Source organism: Castor canadensis, chromosome 2 (genome assembly GCF_047511655.1).
Source record: "Castor canadensis chromosome 2, mCasCan1.hap1v2, whole genome shotgun sequence".
Taxonomy (NCBI): Eukaryota; Metazoa; Chordata; class Mammalia; order Rodentia; family Castoridae; genus Castor; species Castor canadensis.
The window spans coordinates 174,140,230-174,157,765 of NC_133387.1; the positions used below are offsets into that span (position 1 = coordinate 174,140,230).

Below are 17,536 nucleotides of genomic sequence, written 5' to 3' on the forward strand. Positions count from 1 at the left end.
GACTCAGTGCACTTATTCAAAGGCAGTAGGGACCACCTAGGCCTCAAGGAGCTAGGAAAGGCCTCCCTGAGGATTTGACCTGTGACAAATTTTCACTGAAACTCAGAAAGGCCTGCAGTGGGAAAGTGGGAGAAAGAACATTCCAGTGGAGGCACAGCATGTGCAGGGTATCTGGGGGTTCCAATTGGATTGAAAATATTTGGGAAAAAAATTGTGTCTGTACTGAACATGTACTGATATTTTTTGTCGTTATTCCCTAAACAGAATGGCACAACAACGATTTCCATAGCATTCACATTATATGAGGTATTGTAAGTAATCTAGAGGTGACTTGAAGTATTCTAGAAGATGTGTGTAGGTTCTATGTAAATATGCCATTTTATGTAAGAGGCTTGAGCATCTGTGGATGTTGGTATCCATGGGGGTCCTGGCACCAATCCCCTATAGATAATGAGGGAGAATTTGATTTTTGTCCACAGATCTGCTGGGCATGGAGACTACTTGGTTCCATCACATGAACAGAGCATTTGAAACTCTGTGGCATAGGACATGAGCACCACTCCATCCCCAGGTGTCAGAACTCCCAGAATTCCTGCCTCTCTGCCCTCAGGGCCTATAATCCCTCCTTCCAGCCCCTTTCTGCTCCTTCACAATTAGCATGAAATTGGCTCCTGTAAAACTGATGTGCTTTCTTCTTGTTAGAATCTTAATATTGTATGAATCACAAGTCCTAACTGCCCTGGTGTGGCGGTCAGGGTCAGAGGTGTGAATTAAAACAACACATGATCCTGACTGCTTCAGTCAAGGGATGCTAAGGCCAACTGAAGAGGTTGCTTTCCTTTGTCACTGCTAATGAGTGGCTTCCAAGGCTGTTGATCTCAAACTCTTTCCTTAGAGAGCTTTAGATACCTTGTCCACATCACCCCAGAACAACAGTATGAAGAGCTGCCTTTTATTGAGCGCTTACAAGTATAATTTCATTTAATCATCAGATGGTTTTATGATGTCTAATTAAGTGACATGCCTCAGATCTCACAGTTAGTCAAAATAGAGCCAGGCTGGGACTTTAGAATACCCAAGCACCACTTTCTATTACCAGCACAATCAAAAGGAATGATCCTGGTCTTGAGGATGCTGGATGGCTTGGTCCTCTGCCCCCAAAATTCCCAAGTCTCTCAGCTTCCAGGACAAAGCTCTGGCCCATTCAGTTACCATATCTGTTGAGTGCCAGGTACTGTGCCAAGGCCTGGGAGAGACCCAGAGATGTGTAGACTCAGTTATCTGTGGACTCAGGACCCTATTCCCCAGACTTTCCCTTTCTTCAGTGTGACCTTAATGGTAGTCTTCCCCACTGTTCTCACCACCACCTACTTACCTTCTTCTAAGCTTCTAGTGCTCATTGCCCAAACCACACCATCTCCTTCTCTGCTTTTGCTTTCTTTCTCCAGTAGTCATTTGCCTGTGGGGGACACTGGGGACACATTAGTGAATATACATGAAGCCTTCCTGAAGCATAGTCTAAGAAAGGGAGCAACCATGCAATCAATGCGTGGACTGGAGTATGTGAGACTATGGCAACAACTGTACCACTCCACCCTCAACAAGGATGATGACTCAGTCTTACAAAGTGACATAAAGATGACTGATGCCAACTCAGAAGGACTGAGCTAATGATAGTGATAGTATCATTTAGTGATAGTAGGGAATTTCATTCAGTTATCACTACATTTATCTTCTGTCTCCTCAGAATTCCTAGCATACATCTGGACATCTAGAAAATATCCAGTACATATCGCTTAATTTATATAGAAGTGATTCTTTCATACCACTTATCACCTTCTATAGGCTTTTGAGACCATTGTAAATCCTAGAACTGAGAATGCCTGCCTTTCTGCCTACTGTCAAGTGAGAAGGATGCAAAAGTACCTTGAAATCTATCAACATTGAACTGACCAGGGAAACCACCCTGGTCCCCATTGTGGGGCTGGAATAAATGAGCTTCAGGCATGGGGCAGCCTTGTGTCCAATCTCTAGGACCTTTGTCTTTGGGGACGAACATTATACTTTCCCCAGTTTTGGCTCCCAAGCCACCGGGGATGTGCCTGTGGCTTGAGCATGTTCTCTAGGGGGACCCAGCCACCACATACCCAACCCTCATTAGCCCTTCACCTCTCATTTCAGCACCCCTATCCCACGGAGGATGAGAAGAGGCAGATCGCAGCCCAGACAAATCTTACCCTCCTGCAAGTAAACAACTGGTGAGTTAGCATCACCTGCCCAAAGGCACTCAGATCCAGGGGCACATGCTTGGCAAGGGAACATGTAGCAGGGAGAAGGGATGCCCAGACCTGCCTCAGTCTCCACCTAGCTTCCCTTCCAGTCCTCCTATGTGGGTTGGAAGCAGAGAGCCAGAATCAACACTGGCATTTGGCTTCATCTGTAGCTTTTTAGTGCCCTCTGCTGGTACATTGCTGGAAGCAATGACCTGGAGAAAGCCCAACCCTGCCTGAGCATCCAGACCCACCTGTACTGCAGATTCAGGCAGGAATGTCTACATCTAGAGACCAGAGGTGTAGTCAGTGGTCATCTGGTCTACCCCACCTGCAACTGAGCTGAAACTAAAGGGGAATTCTTTACATTTCTTCATCTGTAAAGTGGGTACAGTATATGACCTACCTATCTTAATGATAGACTTGATAAAGTGAAAGTAAGCTTGTGAAAGCATTTCATGGGTTATAAAGTCCTTTCATGGGTTATAAAATAGTGTTATCATTATAAAAAGTAGGGAGTGTAAAGGAGAAGGAAAAGTTACCAATCTGACTCCACAGAGATCTCTGCTTTCTCCTTCTCTGCTTGCCTCTGTCTGGTGGTCAGAGCTCAGAAGGCCAGCCAGGTATGCTGGATGGGTGTCAACTCTGGAGTTGGGGTCCCCAATCTGATCCCTCAGCCCTCTGGAGAAAAGTTGTTGCCTATGACTATGGATCTTCCTTCCTCTGTTCAATCCTAGTGGATCTTGTGATCACGAAATGCCTGGTGCCCTTCTCTGTGCTGGATTTTTACCCTTAGATGGGAAGCCCATTTGTTCTGTCTACTGAAGTCTGAAGCAGCTTAGCCCTCTCTGCCTTACCCTTCCCCAAGCTGGTCACTAATCAGTCCCCACCTTCACCCTTGGACAGGTTCATCAATGCCCGGAGGCGCATCCTGCAGCCCATGCTTGATGCCAGCAACCCAGACCCTGCCCCCAAAGCCAAGAAAATCAAGTCTCAGCACCGGCCTACCCAAAGATTCTGGCCCAACTCCATTGCTGCAGGGGTCCTGCAGCAGCAGGGTGGCGCTCCAGGGACGAACCCTGACGGTAAGACTGGAGCTGAAGCTGCCCTAGGTGAGGGGTGGGTGAAGGCTTCTGGAAACCAGATTCAAGAACTGATGTCTCCTCCAGGTCCCTGTCACTGCTCTGTCACAATGACTTGCCCCTCCCCAATCTGCATGAAAGCCTTAAAGAAGGGATATTTTTGCACACAGTTTAGCAAGCCAAAAGCAAAGATGAGTGGGAGTTGGGTGGTCATCTGAATCAGTGACTGCTCAGTGGAGCTCTCTCCTCACTCCCACACCCTCTGGAGTTGCTCAGCACAATCAATGTCTGCACAGCTCCCCAAAGCCAAGGCCATCTATAAATACCAAGGCAGGCAGCTGGCTTGTGAACAGAGGCCAGAAGGAGCTTTGTTCTCCCAGCTTCTCCATCACAGCCTCCATACACACTCTTCTAATTGCCAGTCGCCTGTGCACAATGAATAATTCAATCAGCCAGCCAGTTTGGAGCTTGGTGTGTGATGATTGCTGTGTGGGCAGTAGGATGGAGATGCACGTGTGCATACATACCTTCACACTTACATGCATGCATATGGTTGTGCATAGGTTCCTATGTGATAAACCATCATCATGGGAGGTGTAGTAGAAATAAACAGACTTGGGACTAGACCAGCCTAGGAGAAAATCCCAACTCTGTTATTATGACCTTGAACTCATGACTTAACTGTCTTTGATTCAGTTTCCTCCTCTCTAGAGTGGGAACAATAATCCCTCCTTTACAGAATTGATAGAGAATCAAAACTGCCTCACGTGTTTCCTATGCTGAGTAAACAGTAACCAGCAGGAGTGTTGCTGCTTGGGATGGCGCAGGGAGAAACTGAAGAGTGAAAGGATGGGAGGCTTCATCCCAGGCAATTGTCTCCCTGAGGGTTGGGTGCCTTAGAAACAAGGAACTCACCACCAGATGATCCAGTTCATCCAACCCTGTCTAACACTGAGGTTGCTGAGCCTGACTGACAGTGTCTGCACAGTCCTGACCTTTGCCCTTTTTCATGAAGGTTCCATCAACCTGGACAACCTGCAGTCTCTGTCCTCAGACAATGCCACCATGGCCATGCAGCAGGCTATGATGGCTGCACATGATGACTCTTTGGATGGAACAGAAGAAGAGGATGAGGATGAGATGGAGGAGGAGGAGGAGGAAGAGGAGTTGGAGGAGGAGGCTGATGAGCTGCAGACAACGAATGTCAGTGACCTGGGCTTGGAACATAGTGACTCCCTGGAGTAATCCGGCAGCCCAGATGGCGATGGCGCTGGTCTGAGCAGCAGAGGAGTGGTCAGGAGGGTTCCGGGTGGGGGGAGGGAACTTGGGCAGGCAGCACCGAGGAAGTTGGGCCCTAGCTTCTGAATCAGTAGCTTGAAGAAATGCAGAGGAGAGGCCCTGCTCCTTCCCAACCACCAAGCTTCAGTGAGCACCCAGACCCCTTCCGCAGAACTACAGAGGACTCCATTTGGCGGGGCCAGTCAAGCAGCCTGTATGGAAAGACAGGCGTGAGATCTGAACTCACCAAATCACTGAGGACAGGTGGCCGCCATGGCCCCTACAGAAGGACTTGAGTTGTTTACAAGCCCTGCACTGTGAGGTGGATGGGTGCTTTTTGCAGAGTGGGCCTATGCCTAGGGACAGACTTGGGAGGGAAGGGAAAGATAAAGGAATCTAGGATCTACCCCCAGAAGGATCTCAGTTTCTTTGAGAGACATTTGAGAGCAGGAGGGAGACCAAAAGCATAACCAGTGACTGGAGGAGTGGGAGGGCCTGAAGCAACAACACATTCTGCAGATCAAAGTGGGGTCTGGACTCCACTGGGCTTCAGCTCACCCCTCTAGGGCCCTGTCTCTGGGCACAGTAAACATGGACTTGGGAGAAGGGAAAAAGAGGCAGGAGAGACTCCTTTTGTCTCTCTTAGAAATACCTTGTCAGGTGGTGTGTTCAACCTGTAAGAAGTTAAGATGAGTTTCTCCATCTGGGTTGGCTCCAGAACAAGGAAGTGGTAGAACCTGAATCAGGAGCCATATTAAGATAACTCTGGGGACCACACCTGTCCCTACATGGTCACATAACAGCTGATAAAACAGCAGGACAGTGGTCTCTTACTCTAAATGTTCCCACCCTCAGATGGAGCTCCTCAGATGTTCCAGCCCCTCCACAGACCTGCAGAGAGATGAAACCAAAGGTGGCTTGGAATCTTTCCACCTCCATGCCCCCATGGTGTCCCTCTGCTCCAAGACTGGCACCTCCCTTCTTCATTCTAACCTTCAGAGAAGGCAGAAGAAACTTCGGGAAGAAGCATTTAGCCCTATGGGAAGCCAGAATTTGGACAAGATGCTTACAGCCCTCTTCCCATCAATATCCAAAATGGTGGGGGGTAATGGCACTGAAGAGCCTACAGTGGTGCCCACCCCATCCGCCTTGCTGATCTGCACACCATCATTGTACCCAGCACTGGAGGAACTGGGGATCCTAGGAGGAGGAGGCTTTCCACTGTCTGCCCTCACACACACCTTCCAGTCCAACTTCTAGGTCCTATGATTGGCATCCATTCCTCCTGTTCCCTCCCACCCTGTGGCTGTGAATGGCAGGACTGATCACACGTGTGTTTTCCATTGGATTTAATTTAATGGACGTGCAGTTTCATTTGTAAATTGTGCATTAGCCATCTCCTTCAGTGGCAGGATGTGAGTGGCTAACTGGCTCAACTGGAGGGGACCCTCAGGGACCTCTGGGGCTTCCCCTCCCCTACCTGGTTGGGTCCAACAAAAAGATAGTCACTTCCCTGAGCTCTCCCTGAAATGAATGTATTTCTCCCCCAAAAGAGCTGATATTTAATGTTTTAATAGGGATTTTTGAGAAACAAATAACCTTATTTATAATCTGGGTGATCCAATCATTTTTTACTCCCTTTTGATGCCATAGGTAGAGGAAAGTCTAGCTTTTTTGGCGTGAGACTTTTGAAATGTGCAGTGGGATAAAATACATTTCCTCTTCTGGTTTATTTTTCTTGTTCAGTCTCTCTCTTTCTCTCTCTGTCTCTCTCTCTCTCTCTCTCTCTCTCTCTGTCTCTCTCTCTCTCTTCTCTCTTCTTTCACTCACTACTTTACAAGCATCCCATTAGCACAGGCAGCCCCCACACATGTGCCCACATCTCTTCCTCCCAGCTCCCTCCACCTGCCTAATGTTATGCAACCTCCTTCTGATGTGTCCACCAAACCAGTACTGAATGTGGCCGAGAAGTTTTCAGTAAATCTTATTACCTATCATAGTTCTGGTGCTCAATTCTCTTTTCCTATGGTTACTCTAGAGGTTCCATGAGTCCTTTAATGGGACCTTGGGCTACACAGAACTTGGAGACCTGGCATCTACCCTACTGGACTGACTACTCACAGAAAAGGAAAAAGTAAAGGGTTTTCAGGTGGACCTCAGTTATCTGGTCTGAGAGGAAGATGCCAAATTTTACACACTTACCTGGTGTATGTCCAACTCTAAAACAAAGCGATTAAAGAGTAAAGGACGCTCTCTACTGCCCTCTTCTGACAGTTTTCCCCCACTGCAGGGGAGAGCTCTGGTCTTTTCCTTCCACAGTACACCTCCTTCAAAAGATTTTGTATTACCTATTTCCATCCCAGGCCTGGGTCTTCATCATCCAAGCTATTGCCATCACAGCCCCACACTTTCCCCTCATATGCCCACCTTGCCCTGTCCTGCGACGAAAGGTCCCAAGAATCCAGAAGGAGATGCAGTCGACTGCAGCTTTAACCCCAGGGCTGTGTCCAAGGTGAAACTTGCTCAAAATCCCAGGGGTCAGCAATGCTTTCCCTGGGGCAAGAAGAAAGCCAAGGGCAGCTCATCTCCCCCACGCCAGTAAGAGGCAGGTTTTCCTGTCAGCCTCAGACTAGAGCTCCCCTTACCTGGGCTCTGTCACCAAGATGTCCAAGCTGTCTACTTAGAAGCAGTGGGGATCTCCCTGTTTATAATTAAGAAGAATACAGAGTATGCACACCCCGTGGATCCCCTAGAGCCAGGCTGAGGCTATGAAGGGGTGGGTACACATGTAAATGGGCGCCCGCAGCTCTGAGAAGGTTCCCAGGATCGCTGTTCTCACAGAGCCCAGCCCCACCCCCAGGCGCATCACCTGGAGAGGATTCTGCAAACTCAGCAGAGAGTCTCCTCTGTGGGTAGAAAGTCAAGATTCGTAAGAAGATAATGCATGAGAACCTCACTTCTCAGAATCAAGAAGACTGCATTATCTTTTAAAGCAGTGATTTCTAAGAACACGCCATTTTAAAAGATATGCTAACAAGAAAAAAACTCCAAAGCTAAACTAGCTTAGCATTATTAATTGTCTATTATGCATATAGGATTTCATAGTGGACATTCTGAAAAATACTGTAGGAAAGAAACTTGCTTAACTTCATTTTAGCTGCTCCCCAGATTTATTTGCTGCCCCTCTTTTTTTTCAAGTAATGTGTTTCAGATTCTTCAAAACACACTTAAGAGAATTCTATTCCAAAGAAATTACAGGGTCGCCTGCCCCAGCCTCTCCCTCTCCTAGATCATTTTCCATCTAGTTCTTCCATTTTTTCCATCCCCACTGCCAACTAAAAAGGGGTTTTCTAAATCATTTAAGATTTGAGTGGCTGTGTTTTGAGGAGACAACAAGCTCTGTCTTTGCATGACCCAAACACTACCCAAGGAGAAGATGTGTCATAATCCCTGTGGTAATAAGAGAGATGGGACAATAGGCGAGGTACAGTAGGGGGATTTCCCTAGTGCAAAATGGAACTCTGATATTAGCACCCTGGAAATTGTTTAGACTGACTTCTTCTCTTGACCCCCAGTCCATCAGGAAAGACTCTTCAGGTTTAGAAATCTCGCTCATGGTCCAGCCGAACATCCATGACCCAACAGGAGCCCCTTGGTTGCCTTGCATGGGACCCAGAGAGGACAATGACTATCACCCTTCAGCCTGCTCAGCCCTTCATTTATTGAGCTCTGACTCCATCCCAGACACTGTTTTACACACCAAGACTACAGCTATTGGTCAACACACTTCTTGCTTCCTAGGATTTTACATTCTAGGAGTCAAAGGTCGGAACTGAAAGGGTGCTTGTGACATCTCTGTAGTGGTTAGAACCTCAGTCTGGTCATCCTAGGATGACAATCCCTGACTTTACCACTTAAAGTTTTAAACAAGAGATTCTCAGGTCAAGTGTGACGTTCAGGTCAAATTTAGCTGGCAGAGATGTTTTGTTTGGACTGTATGTTGTTTTTAAGATTTTTGTAGTAACGTTTAAAAGTTGGAAGATTTCAAATTGAAAAAAATCAGATTCCTGATTTCTCCTGACTTAAGCAGTAGAGCGCTGGTTTTGCAAGTGCCTGCCTGCTTTGTGAGTGCAAAGCCCTGGGTTCAAACCCCAGTACCATCAAATAAATAAATAAAAGTCAGGCAATCAGGCAACTTGGGACCTTTATTCTTGAAGGACTATGATTGGGTGTAGTTGAATAATTGCCATCTCCTACACTTTCCAGGTTTTGATATTAGCCACTCCTGAGGCTGAGGGTCAGCTGCCATTTATGATGGAGCTGCCACTGTGGGGTTGGCTGGTTAGTTATGCTTCCCCATCTCTATTTTTCCTTTCTCCCAATAGCTAAGTGCTTGCTTTTCAGAAGGGAACTATTTCTGGGCACCAGTGGCTCACACCTGTAATCCTAGCTACTCAGGAGGCAGAGATCAGTAGGATCGCCATTCAAAGCCAGTGCAGGTAATAGTTCACATAACCCTATCTCAAAAATACCCAACACAAAAAAAAGGGCTGGTGCAGATCAAATGGTAGCATGCCTGTCCAGTAAGTGTGAGGCCCTGAGTTCAAACCCCAATACCACCAAAAAAAAAAAGAAGGACTATATTGCTCTAGACTCATTCCTCTGTCAAGAAAAAAACATTTGTGGTAATGAAGATAGTCCTGCCTTTCACAGCAAGGTGTAGCTGGATCTCACTTTCACATGCCCTCACTCATACCTTAACTCAGGTTGTCAGTGACAAACCTGCCTTTCTGGCCTCTAGAAGCTATCAAGCCCAACAGGATTGCTTTTTATATGTGCCACTTAGGTCCCACCAGCAATGTCTTCCCCAAGAGCATTGCTCATAGAGAATAGTATTCAGAGATGGGTATAGTTACACACTTGGGAGACAGGATTCAAGTTCAAGGCCAGTCTGGGCCACCTAGTGAGACCCTGTCTCAAAAAAAATGAGGAAGAAGGAGGGAAGAAAGGAAGGAAAGATGGAAGGAAGGAAGGAGGAAAAGGAAGGAATGAGGAAAAGGAAGGAAGGAGAAAGTAAAATAGAAGAAGGAAGAAAGGGAGGGAGAGAAGGAAAGGGAGGAGGGGAGAGAGGAAGAAATAGTTTACAGCTGTCTTTTGAAGTCCTTGCTTCATAGATGCTCCTTCTAACTTCCTTTTGCCACATAGACTGCAACCCCCAAGCCAATTATTCATTCAATAGGCTTTCACAGGTGCCTGTGATGTGCCTGGGGTCAAAGAATGATTCAGCTTTGCAGGGCATCGCAGGTCAAGGGATAAGTACCAAGGACTGGCTGAAAGAATGTTGATCGCAATATGCTCTGTGCATTTCCACTTTAGCATCTTATTTCCATCCCTCAAATGAGGCAGGTTTTATTATACCACTTTCCAGTGTATCTCATACCTTTCTATTTCTCAACCTCTCTCTGGGCCAATCTCATTTAGCCCCTTTGCAAATTAAATGCATCTCATTAAATTGAACCCATTTAGGACAATGCCCTTCAGGTGTGTGCATCTTAGTACATCTTTCATTTTAAGACAAGTGTTTGATTTATTTTTCATCTCATTACACTCTTTAAAATTATGTACATCTCATTACACTCAGCACACTGAGATGACTTATTTCAGGTATAGACATTACACCCAGTATTATCAGGCAAGAATATGATTTTTTCATCTCATTACAAGCCTTACAATTTATGTACATCTCATTACAATCAGCCATTTAAGACAATTCCCCTCAGTTGTGTGTATCTCATTATACCTTTTCATTTTCTGATTTTTTTTCCGTGTGATCTATTCTGAGAACTCACTTCAGGTGTATACATCTCACATTCACCTGTTATTCCAAGTGAATTTCTGGGTGGTTGCTTGCAACATTGTATTGCAAAATTTTTATTATGGCAAACTTATTTAAGGACCGCTCTGCCCCCTGTGGGCCTCCCAGACACCCTGGGTTTGCTCAAGACTCTGCCAAGACAGAGACCACTGAAATTAGCTATGCTCAGTGCACACTGAGGAGACTGCAGGAGACAGATGATGTCTAAGCATCCCTTCGCTTTATATCCATGAAACTCCAGTCCTGGGGATAGCCCAGCAGGTCCCAGCTCCTAGGGAAACTGCTCCTCTCTGGAATAGACACCACCCCTTTGGGGAAGCTGAGATTGACTGTTCCGCTCCCAGCAGCTAAAGGACCACATACTTCTTGCTGTCCCTGCACTCTTTCTTTCAGGTGCTAGGGGTAGAATCTAAGGCCCTATGCATGCTAGGCAAGTGCTCCATCAATGAGCTACACCCTCAGCCCATGCTCTTTTGACTGGATGGTGTGTGCGTGCACACACAGAGACGCCCTTTGGAAGGAGGTGAAATGATTCTGCTCTCTTGTAATGGAATCTCCCAGCCTCTCCAGGCCTAGTGGCTCTTTGTGTCTCTTCCAAACCCCATCCCAGAATTCTCAGCTGGAGTGCACCTTAGAATTACTGAGCAGGATTTTTGGAGTTGCCAGTGCCCAACCTACTAAATGAAAATCTTCCAGTATCAGGATCAGATAGGTGCATTTTTAATAGTGCCCCAGAGATTCTGAGCCCCTATCTTACCTGAGCTTGATTTCACAAAAGGATCTGGAGTTTAGTCCCTGGAGCTGTAAATGCCAGATGCTCTCAGGATTATCCTTCCCAGCTGCATTTGCATCTTAACAAGAATCCAAGCCCAGAGTGAAAAAAAATCATCTCCCCATCCTGGAGAGGGCCCCTTGGGCCACTTATCCCAGTTCACCCTCTCTCCACATATAGGAATCCCAGCCCGGCCCCCAATACATTGTCATCCCTCTTCACCACACACTGCCCCTGCCTTCCAGAACAAGAAGGCCATTGTTACACGGAGCCAACTGATCCTCCAACCTCTGCCCAAGATATGAGATCCACGTGTTGGAGACAGGGGGCATAAGCAGAAATGCCACAGTCTGTCACTGGTCTCTGGGATTCATGGACCAGGTGGGAGCAGCCCTGGATGTAATCTGTGTGTCTTTCTCAGATCTCCTGAATTCATTCTCAGGTTCCCCTCTGATCACAGTGCTCCACTGGCTTCCCTGAGTGACTCAGGAGTGGTCTGTGAGTTTCCTATTCTGTCACTCCCTCTCCCCTGTCCCCCAACTCCTTGCCAATAGAATCTATTCTCTAAACGCAAAAATAAATGACTTTCCACTCTCCCTTGATTGAACCTGCTGAAGAGTCAGAATGCATCCATGTCCTGCCCTCTGCTTTGTCCCCTTATCCCCAGTGCCTGGGACCACTGGTTCTACACACAGCAGCTCTCAGGCTTACGGGCAGGAAAAAAAAAAAAGCAGGACTTAAGGAGGACAGAGATGGTACAAAGATAATTTTAGGGGAACAGGCTACATCTGTCTTGTTTTTCGTTTCGTTTTTGTTTTCAGGTCTTCTGTGTCTCATGGGTAAAAAAAAAAAAAAAAGACCAGGCCCACAAGAATAGAAAGGCCACAAGGCTTAGCCCTTTCTCTATGTTACTCAGAATTTATAATAAAAATAAAAGTCACAGTTTATTGAGCACTCAGCATATATGCTATACACTAAAGATTCTTCAAAACAACCCTGGAAGAATCGCTAGTATTATTAATATCAATGGTCTCTCTTTTTTTTTTAGCAGTAGTGGGATTTGAACTCAGGGCACTCTACCACTTGAGCCACAACCCCGGCATTTTTTTCTTTCTTTCTTTCTTTTTTTGCTTTAGTTATTTAGCTATTTTTTGGTTAGGGTATCATGTTTTTGCCTGGAACCCACCTATGCCTCCCACCTAGCTGGCATTCCCAGCACAAGCTGCCACACCTAGCTTGTCCATTAAGATGGGATTTTGCTTATTTTTGCCCAGGCTGGCCTCAAACCATGATCTTCCTGATCTGCCTCCTGAGTAGCTAGGATTACAGATGTGTACCACCATGCTCAGCCAGTAGTCTCTCTCTCTTTCTCTCTCTTTCTCTCTCACATACTGGGGTTTGAACACAGGGCCTTGTGCTTGTAGGCAGGTGTTCTACCACTTGACCCTCATCCCCAGTGACTTTTACTTTAAGTAATTTTTTAATAGGATCTTGCACTTATGCCCTGGCTAGCCTGAACAGGGATCTTCCTATCAATGCTGCCTACTTTTATAGATTGAGATGGAGTCTTGAGAACTTTTTGCCCCAGATGGCCTCAAACTCCAATCCTCCTCATCTTTGCCTCCCAAGTAGCTAGGATTACAGGCATGAGCCACCATGCCAGACTAATTTTTTAAATGAGGAAGCTGAAGTTATAAGAAATGAAACACTTTTCTCAGAAATTATTTCATTTGGGCTGCGGGTTTAGCTCAGTAGTAGAGCATGTGCTCTGCATGTATGAGGCCCTGGGTTTCATTCATAGAACTGCAAAATAAAAAATTCTTTGGCTTAATATGTAGTATACTTGGATTTGAATTCAATGCCAAAACTACACTCCTTTCAAGAGATTATCTGTCTCTTTAAACCTTGGATCTATCAAGGCCAGCCTTTAGGGCCAAGGGAGGAGACCCTCCTTCCCTGAAATCTGGGAGGTGCTTGCCTCACTGCACCTGCCTTCACTTGTCCCTGGCTAAGGTCCTGAGATGAAACAGTCTCCAAACATGTGGGATGCAGCCTAGCCTGCTTTCCCCACAGCAGGGCATTGCCTCTTAGGGAAGGGACAGGACCATGTGCTCTGAACATGGGAAAATGCTCTTTGTACCTCCAGGAACTGTGCTATAGGAGATCAGGAAGCCGCTGTATGGAGGATAAGTGGCCTAGGATGGAAGAAGAGGCAAAGTGCCCATCAGCCGCAGCATTGCTGATCGTGGTGCCTATGTGGCTTAGAGACTTTGGGTGTCCAGAACTTTTGAGTCCAAGTGATCTGTCAGTGATGACAGCTTCCAGCCAAGTCTTTCCTCCTGGCCCATGTAGGTAGTCAACCCCTTTCCCTCTTGTTTGAAGGACAAAGCAAGGCACTTTAGGGTTTTAGTCTTGATTGCTAGGAGCAAAGGCAAACCCAGGGTGGAAGATGGAGGAAGCATGAGGACAGGGAGCCAATCTGTAGGAGAGAGGGCATAGGATGGGTGCCCAGACTACAGTGGGCGTCAACTGAGAGAATAGGACAGCTCATGGCTCTGGGGTATTACCATATCAAGGAAAGGGGGCGAAAAATACACTAGACTGGAATACAGACACTAGGCTCCTCCACTAACATGCCTCTTTGGGTCTGTGATTCCTTTTCCTGTTCTGGGGCAGGGTGGGAGTGGAAGAGAACAAGGAGCCAGACACAGGGCGACAGGGCTATCGAGAGAGGAGAGAGAGAGAGAGAGAGAGAGAGAGAGAGAGAGAGAGAGAATAGATCTGCATGTGTCCCTAGGGTTTTTTTCAGACAAAGCTATTATCAAAATACCAACCAGCTACTGCCTGGCCAATTTGCATATTCCACATGCTGTGCTCTTTGAAGCAGGATGAATATGCATGAGGGTTTGGGCGGGGTGTGGTGCTGCTGGGCTCTAAGCTAAGGTGGTTCATTGTTCTTTTAGAAGAAAGGCATTAAGAAACCAAACCACCTTCCTGGCCAGCAGAGTGGCCTGTGCTTCCCCTCCTAATGGAAGGAGGAGAGCAACCCCAGGCTCGGACAGAAATCCAAAGACTATGCTCCCATCTTCACAGGGAAATAAATAATCATATGATATCAAGAACAGGAGTGTCTCTTCTCCACCAGTAGCATGGAGTTACTCCCTTCTCTAAGTGTACTAATCATGCAGGCTGGCTTGGTGATGAAAGTCACCTCTTCTGGCTTCCAGACTCCTGGTTGCCTCTCTCTGTTCATTGCTTCTGCTGTAGGGAAAGCTGGCACCCTTGGGTGCCCCCTGCTTTGACCTCTGGTGTAGACCCGCTCTAGTAGGAATGCCTAGGGCACAGTGGTTGTCCAAGAGTGCCCTCTAAATGGACTTGGTCAAGTACATGAGGACATGTTTCTAATTCATCCTAAGATAACTGACAGGATGAGAAGAAGGGGAAGCTGGATAGGGGCTGGGGCATGTAGTTCAGTGGTCAAGCATATGCCTAGCATGTAGAAGATCTGGTTAAATCTCCAACACCAAAAAACAACAAAAAGAGAAAGAAAGAAAAATGACAATGGAATCCTGTCTACTCAGGAGGTAGAGATCAGGAGGATTGAGATACAAAGCCAGCCCCAGGCAAATAGTTCCCAAGACCCTATCTCGAAAAAAACCCACTACAAAAAAGGGCTGGCAGAGTGGCCTGCTTAGTAAGCATGAGACTCTGAGTTCAAATCCCAGTGCCCCCCCAAAAAAAGATAAGGGTTCATGCCTGCTTATTGATAGTCTCCATCCCTTCTCTGACCATTATTCCAGTAAGTATGAAGAAGGCTTATTTAATATTAAAAATTCAATTTGTCCTGCAAACTTTGGAGCTACAAAACCCTTTCCTTGGAGTTTTCTTTCCAAGGGATCACATTTGTCTTCCATCCTGAAATAGATAGGAAAGGATAGACAATGTGAGATTTTTCCATTTGGGAAATACTCTGTCCCTGTGATCACGTTTCAGTTCTACATAAACAAAGACTGATTCTGGCTCCACGATGGAGTTTTCCTCACCCAGACTTGATCAAACTAGGTTTAGCAAAATCCTTTAATTAACAGGAAACATACCTCAGTTACAGGACCTCATAGCCACCCGACCTCTGACCTACCTAATAGGTCTTCCTGCAAACAGAGGCTCTCCTCTACTCTTTGCTGAGTGTGGACATTCTAGACTGGACTTAACTTGTAATCAAGACTGATGGCACCCTGAAATGTCTTCCAACCATTGGAACTCTTGCCTGTTATTCCTACACTCAGAAGGATGAGAAAAGGGGAAAGTTGGCTAGACAACTGGGTTCCCCTGTTAATCAGACTGTCCCTGTCTTTCTCAGGTTTAGTTGCAAGTCAGGGTTCCAGCACCTCTGAAAACCTAGAGCAGAGCTGTCTCAAACCATGATGCCAACACTAGTCACAGGGAGGGCTTATTCAATGTGGACTCTAACACAGTAATCTGGGGTGGGGTCAGGGATTTTGCACTTCTAATAAGCTCTTAAGTGTGGTCAGTGCTGCTAGACACCACACCTTGAGTAGCAAGGATAGAGGGAAAGCAGGTTTTAGAATCCCTCTAAATTCCAGATGTGGACAAAATGCGAGAGCAAATATAAGCCCCTGTTCCCCCTTCCCTGCTCACCTCCTCCTGGATTAAGCATACCCCTGACACTTGAGATTTATTTTTAACTGCCAGTGGCTTTGATTAGCTTGTCTCTGCTGCTTCAGACACCTGCTGGCAGGATAAATTGGGGGAAAGGAGTGGCTGACCCAGATCTGACAAATCCAAAGCAGGAAGCAAAGTTCCTGGGAATTCACCACTTCCCCTTTGCAGAGACTGATGAAAAACCTCACAGCTGAAACAATGGTAAACTTGCTAATGACCTCCCACTACCAGTGACCCTTTGCACCTTTAGCATTAGTACCAATGAGTTGTAGAATTGAAGTCATCCCTTTTTGTCAAAGGACTAATATTTATGTCACTTTACTGACCCTGAAGATTTGTGTGGGTACCTTATGGTCTCTCCCACTTTCTGTATCAGCCAGAGCTCTCTCTCTCTGCAGGAGCTCTGCTCTGTCTGAGTTAGAGCCCCAGGCCCTAGGACAGTTTCCCTAGTGGGGTAAGTCCTTGCCCACTCCCCCACCCCTCTAAGGCAAGATTGCTGCTGGTCTGCTTCTGGACCAGTACAGACCCAGTAAGTGAGAGCCAGAACACCCAGGATGTCTTCTGTTGTCACCTATGTCAACCCTGTGGAGTTGCTAACATGATCAAATATGGCTTTCCATGTGGTGTGCTCAGTTAAAGCAAATACTACACTCCTCAGGATCAGTGATGTCAAGCTGCATAAGAGGCCTGAGTGCCGGTCTGTCTCTACTACCTCCAATGCAGCACTGGGCCAGCTACTGACAATCTTGGTTCCCTTTTCTAGAGAATCAGATTACACCAGTTCTTACTTATGGTACCTGGTTGTTATGCTATGAGACATGCAGAAAATTATAAGGCCAATAACAGGTGCATAGTGACCGCTCCATACAGTTTGTGTTTTAAGAGAGGAAGTATGACAATCAGCATGGTTAATGCAATTCAAGACAGAAGACAATGGAATTCAGGTTGTAATGAAGAAGCAGAGCCAGCATCCAGCATACAAGGACAGCATTCACCTGCTGGTCTGTCAAGGCTGTCATCTATCTGCTGTCAATGCCAGAGACTGCATATAGGAGTCAACTCTCCTAAACATTAGGGCTACAGAAAGGATGTACAAGTAGTAGGATGTCATTTCCAGGGGTCACTGGGGACAGACTGGGAGTGGTGGCATCTCAGTGCAGAAAAGAAGCCATATTGGGTAAACTCAGCACAGCAAAGTCCGTCTAGCCCCTGGGCCCCAAGGCCTCCAAGAACCAGCCCAGCTATCCCAACAGGAGGCACTGCAACTGTCTGGCTCCTCCTTGGGCTCACTCTTTTATCACCATCCCCCAATCTCATGGCCCCTCTGACTAGCTTGTTTATACCACGTATGGTGAAACTTCATTTAATGTGACCAAGCAGCAAGACCTCAGGAGTCTGTCAATGGTCCTCTCTCATGTCTTGCCATCCCACTACAACCCACTTCAGGACAGTGGCTTAAAGCCCTGCTGGTTCCACAGGCCAGAGGATGGCGTGTGAGGGCAGCCACACATTCTTTCCTTACAAGGTTTGGAACAGAGTGCCGAGAGACAACACACTCCAAAGCACACGAAGAATA

General features: G+C 46.6%; 1 protein-coding gene across 12 annotated transcripts in view; it reads left to right on the top strand.

The window, feature by feature from the left end:
* Positions 1-6,629, top strand: part of Pknox2 (PBX/knotted 1 homeobox 2) — a 257,000-nt gene extending 250,371 nt beyond the window's left edge. For all 12 annotated transcript variants that reach the window (XM_074066455.1, XM_074066456.1, XM_074066457.1 and 9 more), the window contains 3 exons: positions 2,182-2,258; positions 3,177-3,355; positions 4,368-6,629. In XM_074066455.1, coding sequence (XP_073922556.1) covers positions 2,182-2,258; positions 3,177-3,355; positions 4,368-4,597 — 486 coding nt within the window. In that variant the 3' untranslated portion in view covers positions 4,598-6,629. The remainder of the gene's footprint in view (positions 1-2,181; positions 2,259-3,176; positions 3,356-4,367) is intronic.
* The last annotated feature ends 10,907 nt before the right edge of the window (positions 6,630-17,536 follow it).